General features: G+C 40.2%; 3 protein-coding genes across 3 annotated transcripts; 1 reads left to right on the top strand and 2 right to left on the bottom strand.

Annotated features, from left to right (window-relative positions):
• Positions 1 to 155: 155 nt before the first annotated feature.
• LOC117297856 (thioredoxin domain-containing protein 12-like) lies at positions 156 to 8,251 on the bottom strand. Its single transcript, XM_033781018.1, has 6 exons — positions 8,123 to 8,251; positions 5,742 to 5,802; positions 5,386 to 5,438; positions 3,686 to 3,759; positions 2,643 to 2,796; positions 156 to 1,914 (listed from the first exon to the last, which is right to left on the bottom strand). The coding sequence occupies exons 1-6, from the start codon at positions 8,223 to 8,225 to the stop codon at positions 1,853 to 1,855; spliced, it is 507 nt and encodes a 168-aa protein (XP_033636909.1). The 5' UTR covers positions 8,226 to 8,251; the 3' UTR covers positions 156 to 1,852.
• A 1,506-nt stretch (positions 8,252 to 9,757) lies between these two features.
• Positions 9,758 to 17,849, top strand: LOC117297857 (caveolin-3-like). The gene is made up of 5 exons (XM_033781019.1): positions 9,758 to 9,844; positions 12,814 to 12,930; positions 13,495 to 13,680; positions 15,764 to 15,914; positions 16,654 to 17,849. Exons 1-5 carry the CDS (start codon positions 9,758 to 9,760, stop codon positions 16,839 to 16,841), a joined length of 729 nt encoding a protein of 242 aa, XP_033636910.1. The 3' UTR covers positions 16,842 to 17,849.
• Positions 17,850 to 17,932: 83 nt separating this feature from the next.
• Positions 17,933 to 26,053, bottom strand: LOC117297744 (F-box/LRR-repeat protein 20-like). The gene is made up of 3 exons (XM_033780892.1): positions 26,048 to 26,053; positions 19,889 to 20,084; positions 17,933 to 19,282 (listed from the first exon to the last, which is right to left on the bottom strand). Exons 1-3 carry the CDS (start codon positions 26,051 to 26,053, stop codon positions 18,054 to 18,056), a joined length of 1,431 nt encoding a protein of 476 aa, XP_033636783.1. The 3' UTR covers positions 17,933 to 18,053.
• Between the last annotated feature and the right edge of the window lie 1,090 nt (positions 26,054 to 27,143).

Here is a 27,143-nt window from a genome sequence, read left to right as displayed (position 1 = left end):
AACCACCAGAACTTGAGTTTGATGCTCTAAACCACTCGGCCATGACACCCTAATATTTGAACTGAAGAATTTTAGGTTGTTACCATTGGTAAATGTGTTAGAAGGAGCAACATAAAAAACCAAAGGTGGCAATGAAAGTATGTAAACAACAACAATTTCTCTATAAATTGAACTTGCATTTAATGAATATTCTAAGAATTTAAATCTGCAATTTTTTTTTTCTGATGATTGATAACAATTGGTTGACCAGAAGATAGGCCTATCTACTTGTATTCTGAACATTTCCCAAAACATAAACTATCTGAGATACCCAAATGAAAAAATATGACTTTTACGATATATCAAACGCAAGATATTTTTTAAAGCACAATGGGAGATTGCCTTACTACATCACAAGGCAGGACAGCCATTACAAGAAGAGGGCTACATAACTAATTTTGGCTGTCGACCCAAATCAACTGCCACCAGGGACATGTTGCCACCTACTCCTGGGGCTGAAACAGGGTTACCCCCCTTCACAGTCTGTAAGGATGTAGGCAAGGGTATCATCCACTAGGAGCCTGGTTGGTAGAACAGAATACACCGCCTTCCCAATATTTTACAAAAGGAATTATGGTTAAGTGCTTTGCTCAAGGGCACAAGTGTCATGACCTGGTATTAAACCCACACTCTGCTGCTAACAACACCAGAGCTTGGGTCCGGTGAACTAGACCCCTGGTCCACGACACGCCACATAAGAATTTAAAATCACTTTTTAAGTATTTGCATTGTGTGAATAGTTTGAGTGACCTTCATTGTTAAAAATCAGTATTTTAGAAAGTGTCAGATTAATAAACGTTAGTGTACAGACCACAATATACAAACATTCCTCAAAAAATTGAGCTAAGGTATGTACAAATCTGGGTTGGATTTAACAAAGAGTTAAGACTAGTCTTATCTCGAGTTAGTATGAGTTACTCGTCCTAATAAACTAGTCTTAACTAATTAGGACATACGTTTTTAATATCTCCTAGGACTTCTCTTAAGTTTGGACTAGTCCTAACTCTTTGCGAAATCGACCCCTGGTACAAACAAAATCAAAGGCTGAACTCAATGTTAAACTTACCCCCAAGCAATCCCAACTGAGATGTTGATTTTTAGTCAGAGGTTAAGTGCATAAGATATAAACTATTTTCTGAAGAAAGATCAAGATGATTTTGTGAGGGAACCACAAAGTGTGATGCCTAGCGCAAAAAATCAGGCACTTCTCAGATAAAGAAGAGAACATGACAAAAATTAAATGGCATTAAAAGCAAAAAAAAAGTATTTGTTTTTGGGGGACAAGAAGTGGCCGCAGACTTACCAGGCAAATCCATTGTTCTCGTTATGTGCGCAAGCTCAGAACAACGTTAACAAAGGAAATTTAACCGGCAAGTCTGCTGCCACTTGGTGTTCCAAAGTCTCCCATTCAAACATCAGTCTTGATAACAATATGATGTGCCGCCTTAAACTTTCTACAAATTGACAAATTATTACAAAACAAGCCTTTAAAAAAGGTGTTTCTTGAAGCTTTTTTCCTTGTTTATTTGTTGATAAAATAAACAACATTTTGAGCTTTGGGCAGGAGCCTGGTTTTGACCTGAAGCGTCACATAAATTATATTCTTTGTTTATAGTGAACTGGTTCACTCAGACCGGCACATCGCAAACAACATTTAGTGCCAGTGCAATCAACATGATACTCCTGTGATTCTTTCAGTAAAAAAATATTTGAGAAAAAAGCTCATAAATATGGTACAAAAAGGTGCATGCTAAGACAAAAAACTAGCTAAATACCAACACCAGATGACAAAGGGTTCTGGCGGGCGCAAAGGTTAGAGTTCTTCAGTACCGCCACCGCCAAGCTTTCGGTGTGCCTCATTCATTGTCGCCACAACTACAACAGAAAAATGTAAAATCAGAAAATAGTCACAAAAAGGCAGGGGTACACTTAATTGTCAAAGACCAGTATCCCCAACATATCCATGAAGCAACAAACATGTGACATTTTTGGGCTCAATTGGTCATCGAAGCTGCAAGAAAATAAGGGAGAAAAAAACGCCCTTGTTGCATAGAATTGTGTGCTTTCAGGAGCCTGAGAAAAGCTTCATGCCTGAAGCCTTTCTCAGATTCAAATTTGTACATGAATGTGAACAGAATTACCTCTTTCTCTCTCTCTAATATCTTTTGTAACATCAGCAGCTTTTCAATCCTTTTTTTTAACCAGGCAGACTGGAAGTTCTCAACCCTGACTAAATCAGAAGCAACCCTTTCTCCAACTTTTACTTTGAAAAAGAATATCTTCCAGAAGGTCGTCGTTTTTTTATGAAAACAAAAAATCAGCTAAGAATTTACAGGAAGATGCAAAAAATACTGTTGTTGTCTTTTATGGTAAGGTTTATGATAATGAGTAAAACAAATTAGCTGTTGCAAACTGCTTACCAATCAAAAGGACCTATGGTATAAATGCAAAAACATTGGTTAATGTCCTGATGTTTCGACCCTAGCAGAGTCTGACTCGGAGGCTAAAAAAAGCCTTAGATAAAGACTCTGCTAGGGTCGAAACATCAGGACATGAACTATCTTTTACAACTGTGGCAAGTGAGGGAATGTCTGGTACCCTACCTCCTGAAACGTCTGGGTAATAGTACTTGTACTTAGGGTTGCCAGCCTTGTTGATAAGCTCAGTCTGGACCTCGCCCACGGAGTTCAGAAATAGAATCCTGGGGATGTAACCGCCGTCTGGAACATACTTGCTGTCCGATGGCTCTTCATCATCCTACAAAAAGAAAAAGCACTCACTTATATCATCAAACCACACTAGTCTGTCTCATGCATATAAAAATAAAAGCAAGTTCTTATATGGCGCATAACTGTATTGCACCCTGGTCATTAGGCAAATAAACGTATTCATGTAATCATTTTCAGCTCCGTAGGGGTACAAACCAGGCAACCAAAGTGCCCCAAAGTGCCCCTTCATACACAATATCTACCTCTACCCTATCAAGTACCCATAAATACCCCTGGGTGAAGAGAAGTAATCGCAGTAAAGTATCTTGCTCAAGGACACAAGTGTATATCACAAATTAAGAATAGAGTCAACAAATTCACCATGGCCCAGTGGTCAGACTGCAGCACTTGCAATCGTAAGGTTACAGGCTTGAATCCTACCAAGCTAACCGCTGACTTCACAATGACTAGAATAAGGATTGTCGTTTAGTTACTGAATCACAATTACTTCATTTGAGCAATTCATTATCAAAGATGTCAAATCAATGTTTGTATGAGAGACATTGGCTATTGCCAATTTTGTGTTTTATATCCCCTTAGGGAAGATCATGATTCATCTACAAAAACAACAAACAAACAAACAAAAAACGGCAACAACATGCTCCTATAAGAATCCCATGTCTAAAGATAAAAGATAACAAATATTTATTGTCACAAAAAAAAAATGAAATGTGTATAAAAAAAAAGGAGAATGCAAACAAGAGAGGCATAACAACAATAGACAACAAGAATACAAATTACAATCTACAGAAATATACAAATATAAAGGTTGAGGGCAAGTAAAAAGTACAACAATAAGAAGTAAACCAAGTTATCTCGATCATCTACTATTAAAAAACTTAATTGCACTAGGCAGAAAGGATTCCTTATTTTCTTACCTGAACATTGACCATGATAAACTTCTTACTGAGACTTTCAATCTCAGTGGATGCGGCAAACTTTGGCTTCAGAGCTAATAGAGAGAACAGGAACATATACAGGTAAGCACTAATTACTTTATAAATGTTTGGACTAATAATGGGCAGTGAAAAGTTCATGATTTCTCCCTTTCACCAAAAGGTATAGGTTTTTCAGGCTTATAAAAAAATACAATTCATAAGGCACACAGTATCTGGAATAGAACCATTCAAATACCTCATTTTAGTTTCATATATACTGAAAAGCTAGGGAAACTAAATGGGCACATTTGAAATAATTTTGGGTTAAAAGAAGAAGATTTGTCTAGAGCGGAACTTGTTGGGTGGCTTCTGGCACCACTGAGCTATCTAGCCCTAATGTTGGTGTGTTGTTTTAGAGGTGCCAGTCAGAAGCCATTCAACCTGTAACTGCAGTATGAATTTGAATTTTTGAATTGTTTTAAAACTGACAGACTCGAAGGTCAAATTACAGATTCATTACAGTAGTTAAAAATAGATTTGACATACATGTATGAAATACTTCAAAAGTACACCTAACCTAAATAATAAATAATATAAAAAAAACCAGATTGCAACCTCGCCTATAAAACAAAAACAGAACCATATTTGATAAAGAAACACCCCACTGTAGTGAAAAGGGGAAATGGATTAATTAAAAGGGACATTAACAATACAATGTACATTAAGAAAATTTTTGAGCTAGGCATAGCCAGAGATCACACCCAAGTTTATTATAAAACCTGGGAAGCGGCAGCAGAGGGATCACCCAAGTAACTTAAGATGCTATGTCAGATTTTTGGCCCCAAACATTAAAAAATAGATTTTTTTGAGTGAATGGTATTTCAAATAGTATCACCCACTCTAACAAAAAAAAGTTTAACTTTTACTTTTAATGGTCAGGAACCATGACAAAAATTTAAAACGTTTCTTATAAAATACATAAGAAATGGTCATGTGCTCCCGACAAAAAATAATTTTGAGCACTTAATTTCACTACTGCTAATAATTGGCGGACTTTTTCGAGCAATGGCTCAAATGAAAGCTTGTAACTTTCTCGACCCACATCAAGATACTTATTGAATTTTAAATCAAAATTTTTGGGTCAAATCGGCAAAAAATCTGACATAGCATCTTTAACACTAAAATAATGATCAACACTAATTTAATCCCAGCACAAAAATTTGGGTGTTGAATTTCAATTGGTTTAAAATCTGGATGCATAACCAAGCCTTCGCTTGGCCCCAGCGGCCAGTCTATCCAGGACCGCTGGGGTGGGCTAATCGCTTGAACAGATTCTTGTTCAGGAAGTATGTCATGCGTACAGTGCATAGACATATTGCCTCCATGGCCCTTGGCATTGACTTGGTGTCTCTTGAAATGTTCCAGTATAAATTGAGATTTCTTTGAAAAACTTCCATGCCCTAACTTGATCTTGATGATGATTGATTGGCTCATTACTAGGAACAACACTCAATGAGGTTAGGTCGGGAGGGAGGAACTTCTAGACGAATTTATGCATACCTATGAGTGTACGCCGAAACTTAGTGGGGCTAATGAAAATGAAGTTTGGGGGTAAGGCTGGTTTGGATATTATGTCAATTCAAAATTCAGTCCAATTTCTATAGAATTTGATGACATGGAGAAACTGCCTTTTCACTCACCTTTACAAGCTCCACACCAGGTTTTATGAATAATTAGCATCAAAGGTTTCCCTCTGCATAAAAAAAAACACAAAAAATCAGCAATAACTGTTTAAAGAACAATTCATTAAGATGCTTACTAATTTTGGGTTTTTACCCATACACCGATGTGTGTTAGCACTGTATACTCAGTACTTTCCCCCGAGTCCTGTGAATAAAATATCACAGGCATATTACTTGGGTGTTATTAAGATGAGTTGCAGTAAAGAAAAAGTGTTCTCAAACAAATAAAATACCAAAGATTTGACAGTTTTAACTCACAGTCACTTTATAGGCAATAGGACTGATAGGCAACTGTACTACGCTTTAAGACTTACGTGCTTTTAGATTGTGCTAAACCATCATTTAATGCCCACCATTCAATGTTGTCACCAAAACCTGAAATGAACAAATAAATTATAGAATATTTTTTAGTAAAAACCAAAACAAATAATTAATCATTCTATCCTGTTTTCTAGCGGACGTACCTTACACAATAAAAGTAGTTCCGGTCTGCTGTTGTAAGATGCATTGGTAAGAAATATCAATGCTTTCTGAGGTAAGTTGGAGTTCAGTTAGCTCTTCTTGTCATGGGCTCACCTGAATTATCACACACGGCAGCCAGGGTCAACCCTGGGATGTTGATCAAACCATGGAATGATCACCCTGTGCTCCCTATATTACCCACACAGGGAACACATACAGTAAAAAAAGTGTAATACACTGTATGTAGGCCTCGACCTCTACAGCGGCCACCAGCGGCCATTGCCGCGATGAGATCTGTATTTGTAGGGGATGGGGCCAGGGAGGCGCCCGGCCAGGGCCAGGATACAGTCTATGTTTTTCCCCTGGCTATTTCGCTGGTGTCCAAGGCTTGTGGTTTTGGATTAATGTTTGTGACCCACCACTACCAGTGACCTGCCTGCCTTGCGACTTTCTTTTTCATTGCCAAACATAATTATGTTTGTGTACACACAACAAGCGGGGAATTATAAAACGTCAAAATCAAATTATATGGAGGTAATGGCAGAGTAAGCTTGGGCGATATTGATTTATTTTATTCACGATATATTGCCGACAATATATCGCGATATTCGATATAATCGTGATCAATTAAATTTGACATCAGTCTTCAAACTCCAAGTGAAAGTTGTAGAAGAGACAGTAATAGCATAAGAGAGGTGTTCTAATGACCTATTCTTCTGGTTTTACTCCAAACCTATGGGGTGCAAGATGTCTCAGCTAGCAAATACATCGCAATATTTAATCTGTATCGCGATTATCGCGATATATCGCGATTATCGCGAATATCGCGATATATCGATATTTCGATTAAAACCAAATTCATCCAATATCGAAATCATTTCCAAATTAATATCGCGATATTCGATAATATCATGATATCGCCCAAGCTTACTGCAGAGCCCTTATTTTGGAAATCATCATACTCCATCAAGTTCATAATTGAATAATCAGCTTGCCATGCCACAAAAGACGCAAAAATAAGCAGGAAGGCGAAATGGCTGGAGTGGCAGCAAAGTGCCAACGTTTAGAAGCGTTTTTTTAGTTAGGTGCATTTGTTTACATTTGTTGGTATTCATTTAAGCAGTCTAGCGTGGCATGAACGTCGGCATGCACGTTACAACTTACATAGCTAAATACTAGGCCAATTATTTTGTGCTAAGGGGGTGGGGGTTGGTTTTTTAATTTTCATAATCGTATTTATAAATGAAAAAAAAATGAAAAAAAATCAAGAGATTTATATTAAATTTTAAGGTTCAATTTTCAGCGGATTTTGTTGAGCCTCCCGGTTGTTGAATGTTGTTGGGCTGTTGGAGTGGGGTGGGTGAGGCTCGTTTGTCTCTCGCAGAGTTGGGATGGTGGTGATCTTTTTTCTTCAGATTAGCACGCAGGGAATTAATTTTCTTAATTTTTTTTTTAAGTGCGATTTTTACATTTTTTTCTTCTTCTGGAGCAATGATTTGTTTTCAGATGAGCAGAAGGGAGTTTAATTAAGTCGATGAATTAAGGGGGGGGGGGGGTAAATGGGGTACGTTTGCAATGCGCGTGCTGCAAAAAACTGTAAATAATTCAGCAACAAATATTTTAAAACTTTTGTTCAATTTCAATTGCACAGCATGTAAACCGCGGCAATGAAATAAATATGGGTTTGAAAGTTGACCAGTAACTTGAAAATGGTATTGGTGCCCTTTCAGTTGGCCTTGGTGCCCCTTTCTTTTTTGGAGCTTTTGAGGCCAAGTGGCCATGAGTCATGACCCTCTACAGCTTAAGGTTGAGGCCTGAATTTGTATCATTTTTATCAATTAATTTATGTTTAGTAATAGTAGGGCCTATATGCTGTAATGTATTTAATTTTAAAATGAAATTTTAATATAAAAAAAAAACTGAACAAAACAAAAAACAGAGTGAGAATGAATTTACTCTTCCAAAAACGGAAAAGATTATCAATTTACATTTTCGGTACACTTTTTTTGTCAAGTCATTCCCTCAGTATTGTGGGTGTATTTTGGGCCTGTATTTTGCACCCATTGCTTCGCGACCGCCCCACCCTATTGCATCAGCTATAGCCAGCATAGCAGAACATGTGTCCGGAATCTGGGCATGCCAAAACAAACTTCATTCTTTCGGGATAAACCCTTTAAACGATTCCACTTCACAATTTAGTTCATTATCTGAGCTTCTGTTGTTTCTTACTTACCTTTCCCATCTGCTCCTTCTGAACCTCCGTATACAACAGCGGCAAAAAGTGTCAGAAAAGTGATAAGTGTCGCTGTCCACGTAGTCATGTTGATGGTCGCCATCTTGAGAATGTGAAGACATCCTCATCCCCACCCATACGCGTAATATTTTCCTCACTCTATGTATACATATGTGAGATCGAGGGTAGATATAAGGGAGGTAACTTAACAGAGTTTTCGTTATATTATTTGAAACGAGGTTGATACCATACGAAACCCCTGTCATAGGTGGTTGTCCTTAAGCTGAAATATATTGCTTATTTTTTACGGTGTTTTTACTGTCAGAGTTTACAATGCACAATGGTATTTATTTAAAGACACGTTTGTACCCTCAACAGTCTTTGCATCTAGGAATTAGTCAAATAAATGTGTGTTTAAAACAACGGCTTTCAATGACAAAAATCCAACCCATCCGTGTCAGATGAAATACTGTCCGATCCGGACACTTTTGCATATGCAATCGTGTCCGGGGCTATGCAAAAAATAGAATGCTCCGGGGATCACCGAAAATCACACGCAGCTGGTTGTCGGCTTTTAAAAGAATAAAATAATGTCATCCTGTATATTTCACTTTCTTTTCTTAAAATAGCTCTTGCTGGGCGTGTTCCACCCTAGCGTAGGCGGACCACCTATACATTATGTTAGACACCTCTCATGGGGGGATTAGACTTTATTTTGGCGTGAATGTGAATCACACGTGACCTAAAATATACAATAATGTTTGAGGGTATACCTGCATTAAACGAGACATTTTCATCGAGAAACAATCTCAGATATTTCAATTTTATTCGCAGAATGGCGTGTTTTTTAAACTGTTAGATCAGCGTTTACCCTAGTTTGATGTTGCCCTATACATAAAGCGGATCTCTCGAGTCTAGCTTTCTGTTTTCACACCGCCCTTCCGAAATCGTCCTGAGTTTGTAAAAACTCAATGTACGTCAGCAGTGAATCACTTCCCGGTATATTTCCTAAACTTTAAAGTAAAACAGTTTTTTCCTCAATCTGACAATTTGAGAAAACCAACTATAAGTGCATGTGTCTCCTTATTTCGGTATTGCAATTATTGTAAATAGAGTAAGACTTCTTTTCATGCGCAAAAGATTGCTGCCTGTTGTTGAGAGTTCAATATTCTTAAAATAGCAGCACCGATGAGAGAATTTGTTTTAAAGAAGCACCCTCGATAATGTTGTGGTGAGATGCCAAGGTCACGGTCACCATTATGTGCTGATGCCAATCACAGGCATGTCTTGCTCAGCAGTGACACCCTATACCGGCCTAAGCTGGTAAGTGCTATCTAAACACTGCAAGTGTTTCTTCGAGCCTTTTGCTGAGCAGAATTGTAAAGTCAACACTTCCTGAAAAACGGAACAAACTGTAGCTCGGATCCCGATCATTGTCTCATTAATCAAGAAATCTTCAGTGAGAATTTTTAATGGCGAATGTCTACCGCTCAAGTTGCAAACATTCCATAAGCTTTGACGAATTGCCGCCCAGGAAAACCGGATCAAGGGATTAGCTTCCCTGTTGATTCTAAACTCGGAATACAAGGATAAACTTGACATTGAGAAGGAGGGTGACTTTCAGTTCCATTCACGATGGACATGGTGGACATTTATGTGAGTCCAGACGACATAGACATCGACCATGCTCCGGCCGAGGAGAAAGTCAACCCGCATCGGGTGGTGAGTACAACATTTCGTTGAAAAACTTGTTAGTCTAGCTAGGCCTACATCAGAAATACAAAAACATCGGAGCAGTACTGTTTGATAGCTCTCGTGATTTTTTTATTGACATTATCATTATGGTACATACAGTCAGAGTATTAGAGGTTGGGTTAGGCAGGTTATTGCAATGGCGTCACTAATTGTTGCAACTCATCCTCTCAATGTGACGGCAATATTAAACAACAAACCATTGTCCTGAAACCAGTCTAAAATTAGAAAATATAATTAACTGTTGCAAACAACTTACCAACCAAAAATGGACCGATGGTATAAATGCAAAAAGTAGTTAAACAGCCAATAAAGGATGATCTCAAATATATAGATATTACAGTTTTCTAACAGCTGCAGTCCATCCAGGAAACATAAAAAATATAACGAGTCTCTTACCTCACATTAAAACATGGTAAAAATGGGTTTTCTCCAGAACGCTTCAAGCCAAATTTCTGAAAAACGTGGGGTCAAACAAACCCGCGCGACAAAGTCCTAACTGGATCCTAGCGTTTCGTGAAATCGGCTGCAGGCATTGCCACCCCCCCCCCTCTTGTGAACATGACGGTCGAAGGTCACATTGTGTGGATCAACACTGACCAGTGTGGATCACAACCTGATTGTTGACCAGGCAGATAAATCTATTCCTCACAATACTGCCAGATTCAAACCAGGGAGTCAACGGGCTTCCATACGACCCACAAATTCAGTGACCAATGACATCTCAGAGTCTATCCATACAAAATATCTGCCAAGTGGCACCAAATCAATTGTAAGTTGCGTACTCATCAATCCAGAATTACAACATCTGGGGTCGATTTCACAAAGAGTTAGGACTAGTCGTAACTTAGGACTAGTCCTAAGAGATATCAAAAATGTACAGCTAGTCCTAAGTTAGGACTAGTAACTCGTCCTAACTCGAGATAAGACTAGTCCTAACTCTTTGTGAAATCCACTCCTTCCATGTATTTCATTTTACCTGGAAATTTAAAGTGACCACAATGAAGGCCACATTTTGAGACACATTTTGAGACCGAATTGTCTGCAATAATTTGAAAACAAAGTTCAAACTCTTTATTTGTAGACGAGATCTATAATAGCTCACCTAACATGTTCTAACATTGAGATCTTTTCCGAGTTCAGCTGTCATTTGCTACCCGGCACGGAAGTCGCATATTAAGCCCATCGGCCAACAAACGCGTGAGTCAATGTTGCTTGGTGCAGGAAGTTGGTCACCTATTAAGGGTATCCTATAGACCCAAAGCCCACTGTCATCATGTTTTGAAATGTGATTGGTAGCCCGCGGGGAAGTTCAGCAAGCTTGTTGTTCTTCCGTTCATGTCAATGTAAACCAAAACCGAGGCTGGAAGGAAAAACTAAGCTGGTTCCATCTTTGGAGATGGAGTTGAACTCATGCTAACAAAATGAATGCTTACTGTGAACGAGACAAGGTACGACAGCTAGAAGTTGTCACAGACCTCACATTGTTGCTATACCATTTTCATGCAGCGATTTTGCTTTCTCCCGTCATTTGCAATTTGATGAGTAAAAGTATATATATTTTAGTAACAATGGGATGGCAATGCCACCTTACACTGCCGCCATCCTTGATCAGTGGAAACGTGCACGCGTAAACGCACACTCTCAGACAATGATAGCTCTTCTAAAGAAATGTGCACGTTTCACGATGACGGCCAATGCATGGGGTCTTTTTTGAATAAAGAGAGTGACAGTGTGACAGCATAATCTTTTAAGGCGTTTTGGAAACCGCGGCATAGAGTTCCAGCATACGCCTGTCGGCCATTTTGAAATCGTTTACTCTGATGTGACGCAAACTCGTAACGGTTAAACAGGAGCCCAAGCCAAATCCGTGGTTTCGAAAATACCTTCCACGAAAGTTGTTTGGCAACTTGATTATGCAATTATTGATCTTTAATGCCACGTGAGATCAAATTGACCAAATAAGGCTGTGTTGAACTTTTTGTTTGGTTTGGCGGCACATGTCCAGGGGCTCGGCCTTGACGAATGATGTAACGCCCACAGCTGAATTTAAATTTGGATGATCCAGTTTGGAACTAATTCAGAGCTTGCTAATTAAAAAGTCTTACGGGTGCATTAAACACTGAGTGGCTTGGTCCTGTCATCAACCACGCCATTCGGCCCGTTAGATCATGCCCAACTCGGTACGGGCGTATACACGAGCAGTCTCATACCACGGAGTTAGTGAACGATTATGACAAAAAAAGAAGTAACTTTTAGTGCAAAAAATTACACACAGCCTTGAGATCTGCAGTTAGGTAGTTATTCTCATTTGGAAACCAGCCAAACCTGAGTATTATGGATGACGTCATCAAACATGGTGGAATATATGAATCTATCCATTTTTGCAAAAGTAAGTGAATTTTGTTTTTGTTCATTTTTTACAATAAAATATGCTTTTGTTTTTGTTTGCTTTTCCATTTTCCCAACTTCTTCCCATTTCTAAATGGTTTACTCCTTTCAAACACACCCTTCTCTCTTCAAACTTACTCTCTTTGAACCTTTCCAATTCTCTTCAAAATGCAACCGAACCTCTCTTATCTTCACACATCCTCCAAATATTATTCTTGTTGACTATATCACCTCCTGTGATATCCCTATTGTCTTCATCTGTCTTCATCTGTACTTAAAATCTCCTCTTCATCCCTGTAATTTCTCCTCCTGTCCCGTCACCGTCCCTTCTCTTTTACTTACTCTATCTTAACTCGGCATGGCTTTAACACAAACCACTGCAATTCATCTACCGGTCTACCATTTCATGTTATCCCTCTGTGCTACACACAAACAATCTCCCCCCACTCGTCATTTCTTTTCCATTTAACCATCCCTTCATCTCCCTGGCAAATCTTCATCTCGCCACCACCCTCTCCCTATCCCCCACGCTACCGCTCTTCGAACAGGTATGGCTGAAATGCAAAGCAAAAGCAGAAAAAGCTCTCAATCTCATGAAACATGGGCGAGAAAAAGAAGAGACAACCAGTTCGAGCCGTGACAACATGAACGCATTGATGAAAGCAGTAGGTACAACGGCGAGGTCCATGTCATATGAAACCGTTTTGTAGATTTTTTTTCAGACACAAATCATACATGTATGTTGTAAATGAAATGTCTCAATTTTCAGTTGCAGCATTGCGAATTAATACTAACACTGCTGCTTGAATCAAAATGAATTAGAATCTTGGTCAGAAACAAAATTGCAATTACTTGTAGTCTAAATTCATCATTTGATTAAGTACAACACTTTATGTGTATGATGCTTTCGGAATCAAGACAAGGTATGGCCTACCACAAACTGCTCTTACTGTATACTGATCTCACACATCATGCACAAGTATACTTGACAAACATTTACTTTTAAAGGAAACCGATAACATCATCACAACTGTACATCTCCTGAAGACAATCAGAGCATACTGGTCGAAACGTTGAGTCATACAACCACCGGTTCTTTTATAAACCCACACTACCCAAAAGAGATATTCACATGGTGTTCCGCAAACCTCTCTTTTTGTACATATTATGCAAACACATTTACGAATTTGCCATTGATAACAAAAAATAACGTTCCTCCCTCATCACAGCCGCTTGTGCCTGAACAAGACACCAGACGCCCACCAAATAACCATTTTATAAAGATGGATAATGACATACTAAGGACACCATCCCTTGACTCCTTCGGGCAGACCACAGTGAATATACATGCTCCTACGGTGGAACAACTCGACCTTCACGACAGGGATCCTACAGATATGAACAAACATGTCAGGGTGAGCGAGAAACATTATTGTGTACTTCAATCCAAGCTCGTGCTTAAGTTTCCATGGGTAGCACTTCCCCTTACCCTTAGACTTTGTTCCAAGTCTGCGATCGTGGCTTTTAGTCTTACCCGAGGATAGCCAATAGACCTTTAACATGACTCCTCCATCTTGGTCATGTTCCTTGTAGCGAATAACAATAATGAATGCTAATAATCATTCTGAAAATAGGAACCAGACTATTTTGCTCTTCCAGCCTCGGTCTGGTTACGTTGTTATCAATGGGGAAAAATGAAGATGGCTGCACCATGAAACAGGTCTATACATTATTGCCTGAAATAGCGCCATCTTGTGGATACAGTTTAAGGGCGTTTGATAGATAAGCTGTGACAGAGTTTTGCGTGACAGATGCTTTTGCTTTTGGTCTTGATTTCATATTTTATGCAAATGAGTGATGATCCAGTTCGCGTCCATGAATCTCATGTCGATAAAAAGGTGACTGTCACAGGTTTGCCATATTATGCTCGACACTTTGAGCATTACAACTTTAAAAGAAATCTTCGTTACGCCCCTTTCGAAACCACGGCTTGGGTTGGGCTTGAGCTTTACGCCCCGATTGTATAAAACGTGCGCTTCGCTTACCGGGTTTCGATAAAGCGACAGAGCCAGCAAGCTGAAGCCCAACAAGCCGTGCTTTCGAAAGGGACCTTATCGTTCTCCACACTTGTTTAAAATCAAAGCCGCTCCCTTGATGGGAGAAATATCAATTAACACTGACTGCCACTTGGATGGGCTAAGCGGCTCCCAATCCCCGATTCAATGACTTTGATCCCTGGCACCAGAACGTACATCTTTATAACTTTGTTGACTTCCGACTCAAACAGGTGTTTCATTACAACCTGTACAGTTTGACATCTCGATTTTCGACAAACTCTGCTCAAAGAACAGGTTGACTCACTTTGTGCCTAGCCAAAACCTCGTTCTATAGTGTGCCATTTCCCCACTATAATAATATAGATCGGTGATCTATCCCCTGCATCTATTGTCAATCGTAACTGTTAGTAACAAGAGAGCCGGACATGGCTCGCTGAATCATGGGAACAAGGTTGTCGGTAGCCGGAACATGACGTCACACTTCGAGGCTCGTGAAAACGCCAGATACCGGTGTCGGATACAATAAGTGTCCGCCATCCAATACTGTCCGCTCCGGACACTTTTGCATATGCAATCGTGTCCGCGCTATGCAAAAACCGTCCGGTGGACATGTACATGAATGTACACGTACGTGCGCAAGCGAGCGTGCATGCACCTGAACATACGGACAGATTGATAATCACGTAGTTTATGTTTGCAGCGAATACCGGACGGCCGAACATTTCCCATGTCATTCATGACATGCACTTAGCTTGTAAAAAAAAAAAAAAAATGCGAACGTGTTCCGTCGACCATGCGTCGACCAAGGGCGTTTAATTTACTGCAAGGACGGTTTTGCACGGGGCGGACACAACTGCATATGCAAATGTGTCCGGGCGGACACAATTTCATTATGCAGCAACGTCCGGGCGGACACGATTGCATATGCGGACATTATTGCATATGCAATAATGTGCTCCGGACAGTAGTGCATAATTGCATGCGACACCGGCACTGATGAGCATCTGGCACAGCGGCAGGGTCCTGTCAATTGCTTCGCATTCATTCACACGGCGGAGATTCGCTGTCTACACAAATAATGTGCGCATTTATTGTGAATAAAACAACATTTACATACAAACATTGTTGTACACGAAACAGCAGCAGCAGACGGTTGAAACGTTCCTGCTGATGGGTGTAGCTAAAAAACACGTCACTTCAGAGCAGACCAATCATACTCTATACGGAAAGCTTACGTCACTGCATGTTTATCCAGTGAAAATCGTTGTATCCAATGAAATCATTGGGTCTGTGAAACCAGTGCCTGTCTTTAATCCTTGCGGATGAAAACTGGAGTCCAGACTATCAACAATCTCCATTTTCACTCAAATCCAATCCCAAAATAGGCTGGTGCCTTACATACGACATAACCATTATCTTCATATCATGGATGGTATTTCAGATCTGGTTCGAGGAGGTACTAGCCGAGCCAGAAGGAATGCACAGTTTTGACAGAGTGTGGCGTGCCAGCTACGTCACCTTCACGACGGTCAAGTTTTGGTGTTACCGTTTCTGTACGCTGCTCTGTGGCGTCCCCTTCGCACTCTGCTTTGGTAAGTTTGGTCACTCGATTTGGTCACTTTGGTTCAGATCGGAGAACACCAAGATGGCAAAATCATTATAAAGGTCTACAATATTGCTCTTATGAACGAGACATAAAGAAGGCACAACAACAACAATTCAATTACTATAGGTAAATACTATCACAAACTGTTAAGACATTCACTTTCGCTTTCGTCGATTCGTTCAGTCATTCTATTTCATTTATAGGCACCCAAGACTGCACTTTGACCATTCTTAATTTGAACGTCTACGACCAAATTTACACTTGATGAAATTAAATGGTTAACCAGCTCTTGCTGGTAGCTTTTACAAAATGGAACGAGTCTTGCCGCCCAATGAGAGGGAAAGATCTTATTTTACAAGTGAATGCTAAACTGGTGAAATTTGAGGAAGCATTATCATGGACTGGACAACACCCCTCCAGCTATGAAATGGTAAAGCCCTCCGCCGCCCTCGGGTAAACAACTCCTTATAAGGGAATGCCGTGCGCGTCGCGCGTATCGCGTGATGTGGCACAACTGTTTCAGCCGTTGCTCTCGACCAATAGGAATGAAGAAACTGTCTTATAAGAACAGGTGCAAGCTCGCGTGTCACGCCCATGTTTCAACACTTTTTGCTGGTCATAAACAAAGGTTTAGCGAAACTGTCTGAGGTATTTATGAATAGAGGTTGATTGTCTATCTACATAAATTCTAAATGAATGCTATTGTCTGTGTTTTATATCCACAGGAGTGTACTTTGCGTGTCTCACGTTCCTACACGTGTGGTATGTGGTTCCGTGCATCAAATCGTGCCTGATTGTCCTACACTGGGCCAGAAAAATGTGGACGATATGCGTCCGGACATTCTGCGATCCTTGCTGCGAGTCATTCGGGAAGATCTTCTCTAACATTCAACTTACGAACTATCGCCAGTGATCTGCCGAGGCATTCATTATACTTCAATCATGGCACAATATGCAATATTGTAATGGACTTTCGCCCATGGTTTAAGCATGCCGCTTTTTGGCACGTCGTGTCGAGCATCCAAACGCCTTGTACACACACGATGCCTGGCTACTTCGAATCTTCTTTCAGTCATATGTATATTATATCAATATAGTGCGAAGGGAAATGCATAACGAGAACGTCAACATGTCATCCACAGCAATGCGGTTGTTTCACTTCGTTTATCAGAGACGTGCAATATTATTGTAAAGGACTTTCAGCCATGGTTTTAGAATGCCGCTTTTTGGCACGTCGCGTTTGAGAATCCAACCGCCATGATAGACCTACATCACAGGAGCCTGGCTACTTCGAATCTTCTGTGTCCACTGTCTTTAACGTGTAAACGCCACCACGTCGCCTAAAATGCGCACTTCACTGAAATAAACGCACAGTACAATGCATTGCCCACCAGTATGGCGGTTTGAAGATTTTCTGATGATGACTTCAGGTGGATTAGGTCAATAGCCACTGCTAAAGCTGTTGATTCGAACACGACACGAGACACACATGGATTCTAGTTAATGCGAATATTATTATTATTATTATTATACTCGGTCTTAAAAATAATTTTATAAATCTGTAAATACTACCTGATTTTCTGATTTTCACTTCTTATCTTTATAAAATGCAACGCACACAATATAAAGTGAGTTCTTAAAGGTACGTATAAAATACATCTTTGGATTTTTATGAGAGTTGCAACTTATTTTCTACTCTTTAGTTCCCCTATAAACACAACATTATGGTACTCAACTTTGAAAACAAAAACCGAAAAGAGTTTAACATGATGAGGTGCACGTTGTCATTGCACGTGGGCTTGTTTCGATAGCTCGAACAAGCGACGACGACAATGGGGGTTTGACTGCCCATGCACCTTTCATTTTTGTCCAGAGACAAAACAAACCTGATGTGGCAAGGTGGATACCAATATATATGATCATTGAGAGTGGGGGGGGGGGGGGGGGGGTAAAACAAAATAAATTGTGGACTCTATGCAGGGGATCTGGGTGAGCATTGGAATACTTGTGCTAAAACGGTTTACTGGGTGAGGATGGTGGATGGAAACTTCCTTCTCAAAATAAATTCATTCAATGACATCAACAGATACATTTTCTCTGTCTCGATTTTACAATATTGTAAGATTTAAACTGCAGTTTCCCAGATCACAAAACAGGCGGGGTCCTTCTTCGTGAATGGAAACCTCGACAGGGCGCCCCCTCTCGGTACTCGTGGGCAACCCTCCGTCACAACCCTGAGTTTCCTGTTGCTGTCGATGAGTTTCTTCATCGTGTCCTCGGTAACATTCTGGTTGTAACTGACGTCGAGGTAGCGAAGCTTCTTGGCACAGAATCCAATGCATTCGATGGCGTGGCTGTCGATCTTGAAGCACTGTTTCAGCACGAAGGTTTCTAGCTTGAGACAGGTAGCTGCTACCTTTACCACCCCTGTTCCCCGGACCTCGTGGCAGCGGGTCAGGATAATCCCACGGAGCAGAGGGCAGCCGTTGGCGAGACTCTCCAACCCAATGTCTGTGATGTACCAACAATCCGTCAGGTCCAGCCATTCTAGCCTCGGGAGACCCCGTCCTATGTGTTCTAGCCCGATGTCCTGGAGGAAGCACTGCCTGGCTACAAGGGTGGTCAGGACAGGGCAGTTGCGGGCTATGCTCTGCATGCTGCCGTTGGTCGAGTGGCTATAACTGATGTCCAGGTACTCCAAATGCATACAGCCCTGGGTTAACCTGTCCAGATCCATGTCCAGGAGAGGGTTGAGTTTGACCAAGTCTCTCGACCATCCCACAGAGAGGTGTCTCAAAGAGGTGCAGAAGAACGCCAGTGACACCAGTTTATGAGGGTCTTCCCGGAAGCCAAGACAGTCGTTGATGTTGATGAAAGTCAGCGTCTTACCAAGCATCTTGAACAACTGGACAACCCCTGAGCATGTTATGAACGGGCAGCTGCTGATGTCGATCCTCCGTAAGCACTTGAGGTTATTACCGATCACTCCTAGGCCGGCATTGGTAACCTGCTTGCACCCCGAGATGTTCAACCATCCCAACAAGCTACATCGGGCCACGACTCGGAACAACGTATAGTCGGTGACGTCCTCACACCCGGACAGATCCACGCCGAGCATGGTTTTCCCCGAGACACGAAGTACACGTTGCAGTACGTCGAATGAGAAGGGTGATTCCGAGGGCACCTTGAGGGTGGTGAGATGGTAGAGGGAGGAATCGCTGGTGATGGTGAGGAACCTTTTAGATGAGAGCTTGAGATTGATGAAGGCTCTGTCTAGTGGGCTGATGAAGGAAACAATCCTCAGGAGGAGCTCGTCTGGGAGATCATTCAGACCTAACCGTCCCGGTGACGACCCTGAGGATCCAATCAAATACAATAGACATTTATCATGTTGCCGCCATCTTGGTCATGTTCATATAACATCCAATGACATTTAATGGATGCTGATATTCCCTGTACAAAAAGGAACCAGACTATTTTTCTTTTCCAATCCTGGTTTATGGTTAGGTCTACATTGTATGAATGGAAGAGAATCAATATGCCGCGTGCACCATAGCAGGTTTAAATACCAAACTCTGTGCGTCTTGGCGACCCAACGACTGTTATTCTTCCATTGGACAATAATGTGTATCAGTAACAATTGTTCAACTAGTGTAATTCTGTTATTCTGCCATTAATGACAATAATGTGTATCAGTAAAAATTGTTCAACTAGTGTAAAGAAATTCTTAAATGTATTAAAAAACAAATAATTGGGGAGGCAGGGTAAAAACTATCGAGCTCCGGTATGACGTCATTGATTTGACTCGGAGAAAAACATACGGCTGTTCCATGATAAAACTTTATTTTTAACTCACGATGAATTATTTACAGTATAATAGATTAGTGTCTATTTTTTTTCACGAATGATACGATTATGCTCTGTCAGTGTCAGTAACAAGTTACATGTTTATTTTCTTACTAGTATTTTCTTCGTTAACAACGTCTACATCTTCCAGAAAAACCGTTCCGGTTTGGAGATTGTCACCATCTTGTGAAGGAGTTTCGGTCGGATCTGGCCGGATCGCTGTGTTATCATGGCGGGAGGCTTCCCTCTGACATCCGCATTGTTCCTGGTCCCGGTCGCGTCTTCTCTTCCGGAACCATTTGATTGCAAACTGTATGGATTAAAACCAAAACAATGCAATCATTTTGTAAGTTCATCTAATAGCCACATGTCATATTGCACAACACACAATCAAGTTCAAAATTAAATTCACTTTAATTCCATCAAATATTTATTTTTGTGCTCACATTCACAATAAGAACAGAAAGAATCATTTTTAAAAATAGAAGTACAATGCAAGCAAAGAGTAAACACGACTGTACATCATATTTTTTTCTTCATCTTATTGTTATTAATAATTTTCTTGATCTGTTCTCGACTGTCCTCGTCTCAAATAATTGTACTTAATTTGTTTACTAATACTATTCTCCCCTTTTTTTTACCAATATGGAAATAAAATATGTTGATACTGAATATAATGTAACAATCTAAGCTGTGAGCAAGCCGGGGTTGCGAGGAACAGAACTAGAGTACAACATAATAAGCAAAGACCGGAGAGAATGCAAAACACACCAGTGATAAGCTAAAGATACAGATAATGGCCGAGAAATAACTATAAAATTAGGACCCGATAGAAGCACAAACAAAAAGAGAACCGAAGACAAACAGTTGGAGAGAACTGTACTCCTCTACTGGGCCTAATTTCATAGAGCTGCTAAGCACAACAAATTGCTGAACATGAACATTCTTCCTTGATAAAAACAGGTTACCTACCAAATTCCCATTTGTTGCATACTGCTTGTTACATACTGGTAGACAGCTGATGTTTTTAAAACGTGGGAATTTGGTTGGTAATCATGTTTTTATCGAGGCAGAAATTTCATGCTAAGCACTTTGTTGTGCTTAGCAGCTCTTTGAAATTGGGCCCTGGAGGGATGTACTTATTGAATATTGGAAGATAGATAGATAGATAGATAGAAAGCAAACATAATGGGAGAGAAGGGTTCTTTTGAACGAGTCTATAAATTACATGTACATTGTACATAACGAAAAAGCAATTCATGTTTTGTCATAATGATAATGAACGTTTATTTTGTTTTATTTAGATTTGGTAAGAACAAAATATAATTTTACATTTTACTCACTCTAAAACCAATGAAACAATCTAGATACGAGTGTTAATTTGCTCTGATATAGGTCACGGGTTGAGATATAAACAAAATGAACATACAACGAGCTTACCATTTTAAGCTTGGCCTCGGGCTCTGAAGAAAGAAGTAGAAACTCTTTCATGAAGTGTAACAGCCGAGTGTTTTTTGTGTGCACTTAAACAAAAACTTACAACTAATTCCAAAAACCGCCGAAACCCTCACTTTTACGCGCGTAAACGCATCGTTTGCGGTGTTCGATTAGTCTTTGCGTCAAGACGTTCATTCTATATCTATGGGCCATGGGCAAACGTTACGTCCGCGCGCGTTTTGTGATAAGGTTTCAGGCGCAGACGCTTACTGCCCTGATATTGTGTGCTGATATTTTCTTGAAAAGCTGTGGAAAAAGTAATAACTTCAAACGAGTGTAACCATGGTAGATGGTGTCCATCTAATAACAATAATTACCCGTTATTATATAGCGCTTTTCACACCCGGAGGGCGTCCCAAAGCGCTTCATACCCCTGGTCACTGGGCCTTAAATCACTCCTTAAACCATCTCAGCTCCCTGGGAAGTTTTATTCTATTCCGATAGCAACAACGCGGTGGCTACGTTTCGTCCACCAACATAAAGAGGACAAGTAAGATCTGTACGGTATTTAGCAGAAAAGCAGAAAAATGGAAAATTAATTTTCACAATTCGTTCAATTCTCATTTTCAGGTAGCAGGAAAAGTAGAAAGGTACACAGAAATGATTAAACAAACACATTATACATTTGACTTCGTCCGATCTTGGCAAACAATATGACCAAACCCGAGGTGAAAAGTGAAACATAGGCGGGATCTTGATACTCAGTACGGTTGTATACTGTGAGTTACAGTCAACCAGACAAAGATGATAGTAAGATGGCTTATCGAGGGAATTTTGACCGAACACGTAGTGTTTTTTACGGCATACCGAGCCTCCGAGTCCGATCAGATACATACAAATCTGGTGCACATTTACAGATTGAAAACACCCAGCTCCTAGTAATTCCTATACACAACGTCGCAAAATTAAACTTGTGAACAGACACTATAGGGTAAGATATAAGGCTAAAAATGGCTGCAGCCACTGCAACCCTGCAACCAATATAAAAGAGCTCCATCACTGCCGCTACAAGGGATTGAGCTTCCATATCTCTCACGATATCATTGACAATGTTATGACCATCTGATAAGCCCCCTTCGTCGTCGTCGTCGTCGTCGTCCTATGAGTCACGGCTGACCCTTTGTGACCCTGGTTATGATGGAGTTCCACTTCTGCCTATCCAGTCCAGATTGATATGCATTGTTTATTGATAGGCTCGTGAGTTCTTTGATTCCTTCCCGTGTCCAACAAAGTTTGTTGATGGCCACGTGCACGACTACCTGAAACCATGAAGGAATAACAAAGATCTTCTCAAGGTCCTCCCCCTCTCTTCTAGATATGTGGCCAAAGTATAGGAGCCCCCTTATTATAGCACAAACACAGAGGACACATTGCAACCCACCCTCTCCAGGGCAGCAGTAAGGATCTTAAGGAGAGAAGGCATATAGCGCAAGATGTTTAAAACGAATATGTACTCCTCTAAACGTTGATGTAATCTAACACATCTGGACAACCATTAATTATTCCCTGTTTGTCCTAAAAAATATACACATGTTTAAAGGCAGTTGACACTATTGGTAATTTCACAAAATAACTATTAGCATAAAACCTTTCTTTGTGACAAGTAATGGGGAGAGGTTGATGATATAAAACATTGTGAGAAACGGCTCCCTCTGAAGTGACGTAGTTTTCGAGAAAGAAGTAATTTTCCACGAATTTGATTTCGAGAATTTGAGGTCTCGAAATCAACCATCTAAACGCACACAACTTCATGTGACATCAAGGGTGTTTTTTCTTCTTTCATTATTATCTCGCCAGTTCGATGACCGATTGAGCTCAAATTATCACAGGTGTGTTATTTCATACATATGATGAGATACACCAACTGTGAAGGCTAGTCTTTGACAATTACCAATAGTGTCCACTGTCTTTAACCCAATTGAGCAAATAATAGACTGTGAAAGTAAAATGGCAAGATATGAGGCAATAACCACCTCCCGTCTGATTTTTGGGAGTTGGTTATTAGTACCTCGCCTAAAGGTTCAATGACCTCCTCCAAAATAAGGATCACTGACCGACAATCTCCTCTGCTCGCCCCTAAACCTGGATTAAGTTCAGGTAATTACATTGGCGTCGGTGAACCTCTTCATTCGACGTAAAGTTTCAAGAAGACCCCATTGAAAAGTTCATCTCAACCTAAAACGATCAATAAACATTCAAGGGGAATTAAGGATTATTGTAAAAACAGCAACATCTTTCTTTCAATGTTTGTATTATAGGCTAAACGCGCTGCAGTAACGGATGAAATCACATGGGATGATGGGGCAGGGTGGGGGTGGGGTTTGACTCCACCCCTCTACCCCTCCTTACTCTCTTAATTTGAAAGAGTGAAAAGGCACTCTTTGAAGAGCTATACGAAGGACAACCCTTTTTCCACTCTTTTAGATTTTTCACTCTGTCCTGGAGTGAAACCCCTCTAAAAGAGTGAAATAACCACCACTCTTTTTGAGGAGCCATATGGAGGACAGCTCGAAATGTAAAGAGTGGTGTTTTTCACTCTTTTACATTTAAGAGTTGCTCCAGACAAGCAATTCAGTAGATAAATTAAGTTATGACTAAAAACGCCTATCTTTTTGTCAGCATTGTCTAGTGGTTAGACTGCAGGACTTGCAATCACAATGTCGCGGGTTCAAATCTTCCAAGCGAACCACTGATCCACAGTTACTATACGTATTGTCGTCTAGTTACTGAATCACACCTTCTTGATTTGTAAAATTTCTAACAATAGAAGTTTATGAGAGAGAGAGATTGGCTGTTGCCATACAGCTTGGTGTTTATATTGAATAAGACAATTAATTTTTCACCGATGTGCGTAAACACTTTATACTTTCCCGAGCTCTTTGAACAAAGTACCACGTGCATATTATTCGGGTGCGACCCGAACCCAATTCTAGAGCAGTGTCCATACTCGCAAGAGTTTTGGGTTCGTTTTCGCCCCCTGAATGTACACAACCTCTCCGGTCGTTTTATGCAAGGTGGTTATTAGGTTGTGATCACCATAGATTAATCGGAAATTATACTGTCCAGTCCAATTTAATGTATATGGCTTAAAAAAAATGTTTTATTAGTGTCCGTGTTTGCTGCCAAAATATACTACTTCTTTTTCACTCAACACTTGGGGTTGTGGTGCTCAACTACTGAGTAAATGGAGAGTCGATTGTTGGGTACATATTGACACAACAAAGTTGGGTATGAAATTTGACGCAATAGTTGGGTAGCCGTTTTACACAGAAATTGCGTAAATTACGACGCAACCTCTGTTGCGTAGCGTTTTACCCTCCAAAAGACCATGTTCCCTTTTGAACACCACAAAGTGTACAATTTTACGTAACATTGGGTATTTTTTTCTTAGCGTGTAGATGCATAAGAATGCATCAAATAGCATCTTCAACTGAGTGCTAAAACATTCTGGGCCCTTCGAGCAAACCCTCGCCGTGGTAGACTTTTGCATTGTACTAATCCATTTATATAGTTTTGCTGAGTGAGATGTGTTTCCATCAGCAAACACAAGCCTCCGAAATAAATTACATGGGCCTCAACATATTTTTTGTATTTTTATGATTTTGAAAAAAAGAGTAGGAAGCATGCAGTCATTTAAGTTGGTAATACTCGAAAATGAACAGGAAACCAGTCACAAAATGGTCGTGTGAAATGTTATTTGGGCTCACGTTTCACACGAGCTTACTAAAAGATGGTCGTTGGGAACGAAATCTTATCGGTGTATTGAAATCGCCAACTTGCTAAGCGAGGGGCGTCAGGGAACGCGATGTGTGTGGGCGTGTCCACGCATTCAAACCGAGAAGGAGAGGGTTTTAACAAAAGGATCCGGGAAAAAGTCACACCGAAGACATCGTTGTTTCGATTTGGTGTACAAAACCAATGGAGACGTCTGAAAAACAAAAACAATGGGAGAACAAAGAGAAGTCATCGGTTGACACCATAAACACATCGTGTGAATGTTTGTCATGAAATCGCATGCAATCTTTGGGACAGACAACTGGCGCCCAAATCGATGGTCGCGTGTTTTCTGTTCTCGTGTGAAAAGGGCTTTGGTATACTTTGGTGAAATGTTTGTGCTTAAAGGAACACGTTGCCTTAGATCGGTCGAGTTGGTCTTTGAAAAGCGTTTGTAACCGTTTGCTATAAAATGCACAATGGTTGGAGAGTTGTTGTATAAGTAGAATAAAATGATCCACACAAATTTGCCTCGAAATTGCGTGGTTTTCCTTTTACTTTCGAAACTAACACGGTCGGCCATTAAGATGGGAGTCATAAAACATGAAAATCCACTTGATGCCAATTGTTCCCATCTCCAGAAAAGTTTTTTTGTTTTGCTTTTTCCGAGTACAAATAACAGACGACGAAACGACCCAATTTGTGATTTTCCCATTTTGACCCAAATGACGATCCATGCCTTATTCGGAATCGTCCCGTGTTAGGATTCTGTACTGGGCAAGTTTCGCAAATGGACTACCACAATGTCAACACATGCAAAGGTATCCGAAAGTTACCCAAACATGGACTGCATACACACGCTGATTTCACCATCAGAGATCCCTTCAGTCCGCTGTTATTTGTCAAAATATTCTTGTGAGTAGTAAGAAAGGCATGCATTATAAGTTAAAGAAGAAAGTAGCCTCAAACATACGGAGCTCCAGGAGTGCCATCCCACACATCGAGTTACCGACATAATTTATCTCATCAAGACGACTTATTTCGTGGAATAAGTTAACTTACCGACATATTGTATCTTGCTAAAAACAATCAGTTGACTTAACAACATAATATTTATTTCACCAAGTCGACTTATATAAAATGGTTAATCGACTTACTGACATAATCTATCTCACCAAGTCGACTTAGATAAAATGATCAGTCGACTAACTGACATAATTTATCTCACCAAGTCGACTTACAGAAACTAAGAAGTTGACTTAACAGCCTGAACACGCGTTGAGATGTGTGTGTATCAAACCTAGTGCACCACTATGAGAGCACTCTATTTTCTAGTCTTTATATTGCTTTTTAACTTTACGTTTGTGGGCTAAAACTAAATGTAATACTGTAATGCCCCTTTAAATGATGTTTGACCAGGCAAAGATATAAAGTAGGTTCCAACGGTTACAAAATATTAGTATGATTAGCCAGTGCTTAGCCCGCTCATGGGGGTTCCATTGTTTGTGATTAATTTACTTCATTATCATTATGTTTGACAACTTGGACCGAGCACCTCTGGGTTAAAAGATGTTAAGGAGTTTTCTCAACTTTACAAAATTATGATGTCATTTAACCATTGCTTCATTCTTCGGATGGGACGTAAAGCCGTTGGTCCCATGTGTTATGTAACGCATATAAAAGAAACCCAGGTTCCAAACGATACATGCTTAGCCCGGTCGTGGGTTCCAGTATTTTCTTATTTTATGTAAATAACATTACATGCGTAAAATACATAATGGTTGGAAAGATGTTGTAAAAGTAGAATAAAATGAGTGGGTTTCCTTTTACTTTGCGAACTAACACGGTCGGCCATTTTTGGGAGTCATAAAAAACAGGATCTATGGAAAAGCTGAAAATAAAAACCATGTCGAAATATACAATTGTTGTTCAATAGAGACGTATTGTAGTCACTTTGGTTGAGGAGCGAGGAAACTAGTAAAAAACACACAAGTCACAGAGCTGGCTGGGACATAATGTTATGCACCTGACAAATCTATGCATTCGCATGGTTCGTTGAATACAAGGGGGGGGGGGTTGGTTGTGGCGACAACAACCTTTTTATCCTTATGACAACCATCATATAATAATGTAACTTCACGGCTGATGGTTGCACTTT

Source organism: Asterias rubens, chromosome 12 (assembly GCF_902459465.1).
Source record: "Asterias rubens chromosome 12, eAstRub1.3, whole genome shotgun sequence".
Classification (NCBI taxonomy): domain Eukaryota; kingdom Metazoa; phylum Echinodermata; class Asteroidea; order Forcipulatida; family Asteriidae; genus Asterias; species Asterias rubens.
The sequence above is the reverse complement of the archived record's forward strand: the minus strand, read 5'-3'. Positions and strand labels throughout refer to the sequence as shown.

Excerpts from the sequence above, each read along its gene's own strand:
- LOC117297857 (XM_033781019.1), top strand. The coding sequence starts at position 9,758 with ATGGACATGGTGGACATTTATGTGAGTCCAGACGACATAGACATCGAC. Across the intron at positions 9,845-12,813 it reads AAGTCAACCCGCATCGGGTG|GTATGGCTGAAATGCAAAGC; the intron begins GTGAGTACAACA and ends CTCTTCGAACAG. Across the intron at positions 15,915-16,653 it reads CCCCTTCGCACTCTGCTTTG|GAGTGTACTTTGCGTGTCTC; the intron begins GTAAGTTTGGTC and ends TTATATCCACAG.
- LOC117297856 (XM_033781018.1), bottom strand. The coding sequence starts at position 8,225 with ATGGCGACCATCAACATGACTACGTGGACAGCGACACTTATCACTTTT. Across the intron at positions 3,760-5,385 it reads CTGGTGTGGAGCTTGTAAAG|CTCTGAAGCCAAAGTTTGCC; the intron begins GTGAGTGAAAAG and ends TCTCTCTATTAG. Across the intron at positions 2,797-3,685 it reads TTATCATGGTCAATGTTCAG|GATGATGAAGAGCCATCGGA; the intron begins GTAAGAAAATAA and ends TTCTTTTTGTAG.
- LOC117297744 (XM_033780892.1), bottom strand. Across the intron at positions 19,283-19,888 it reads TGTTAACGAAGAAAATACTA|GGTCGTCACCGGGACGGTTA; the intron begins GTAAGAAAATAA and ends TTGGATCCTCAG.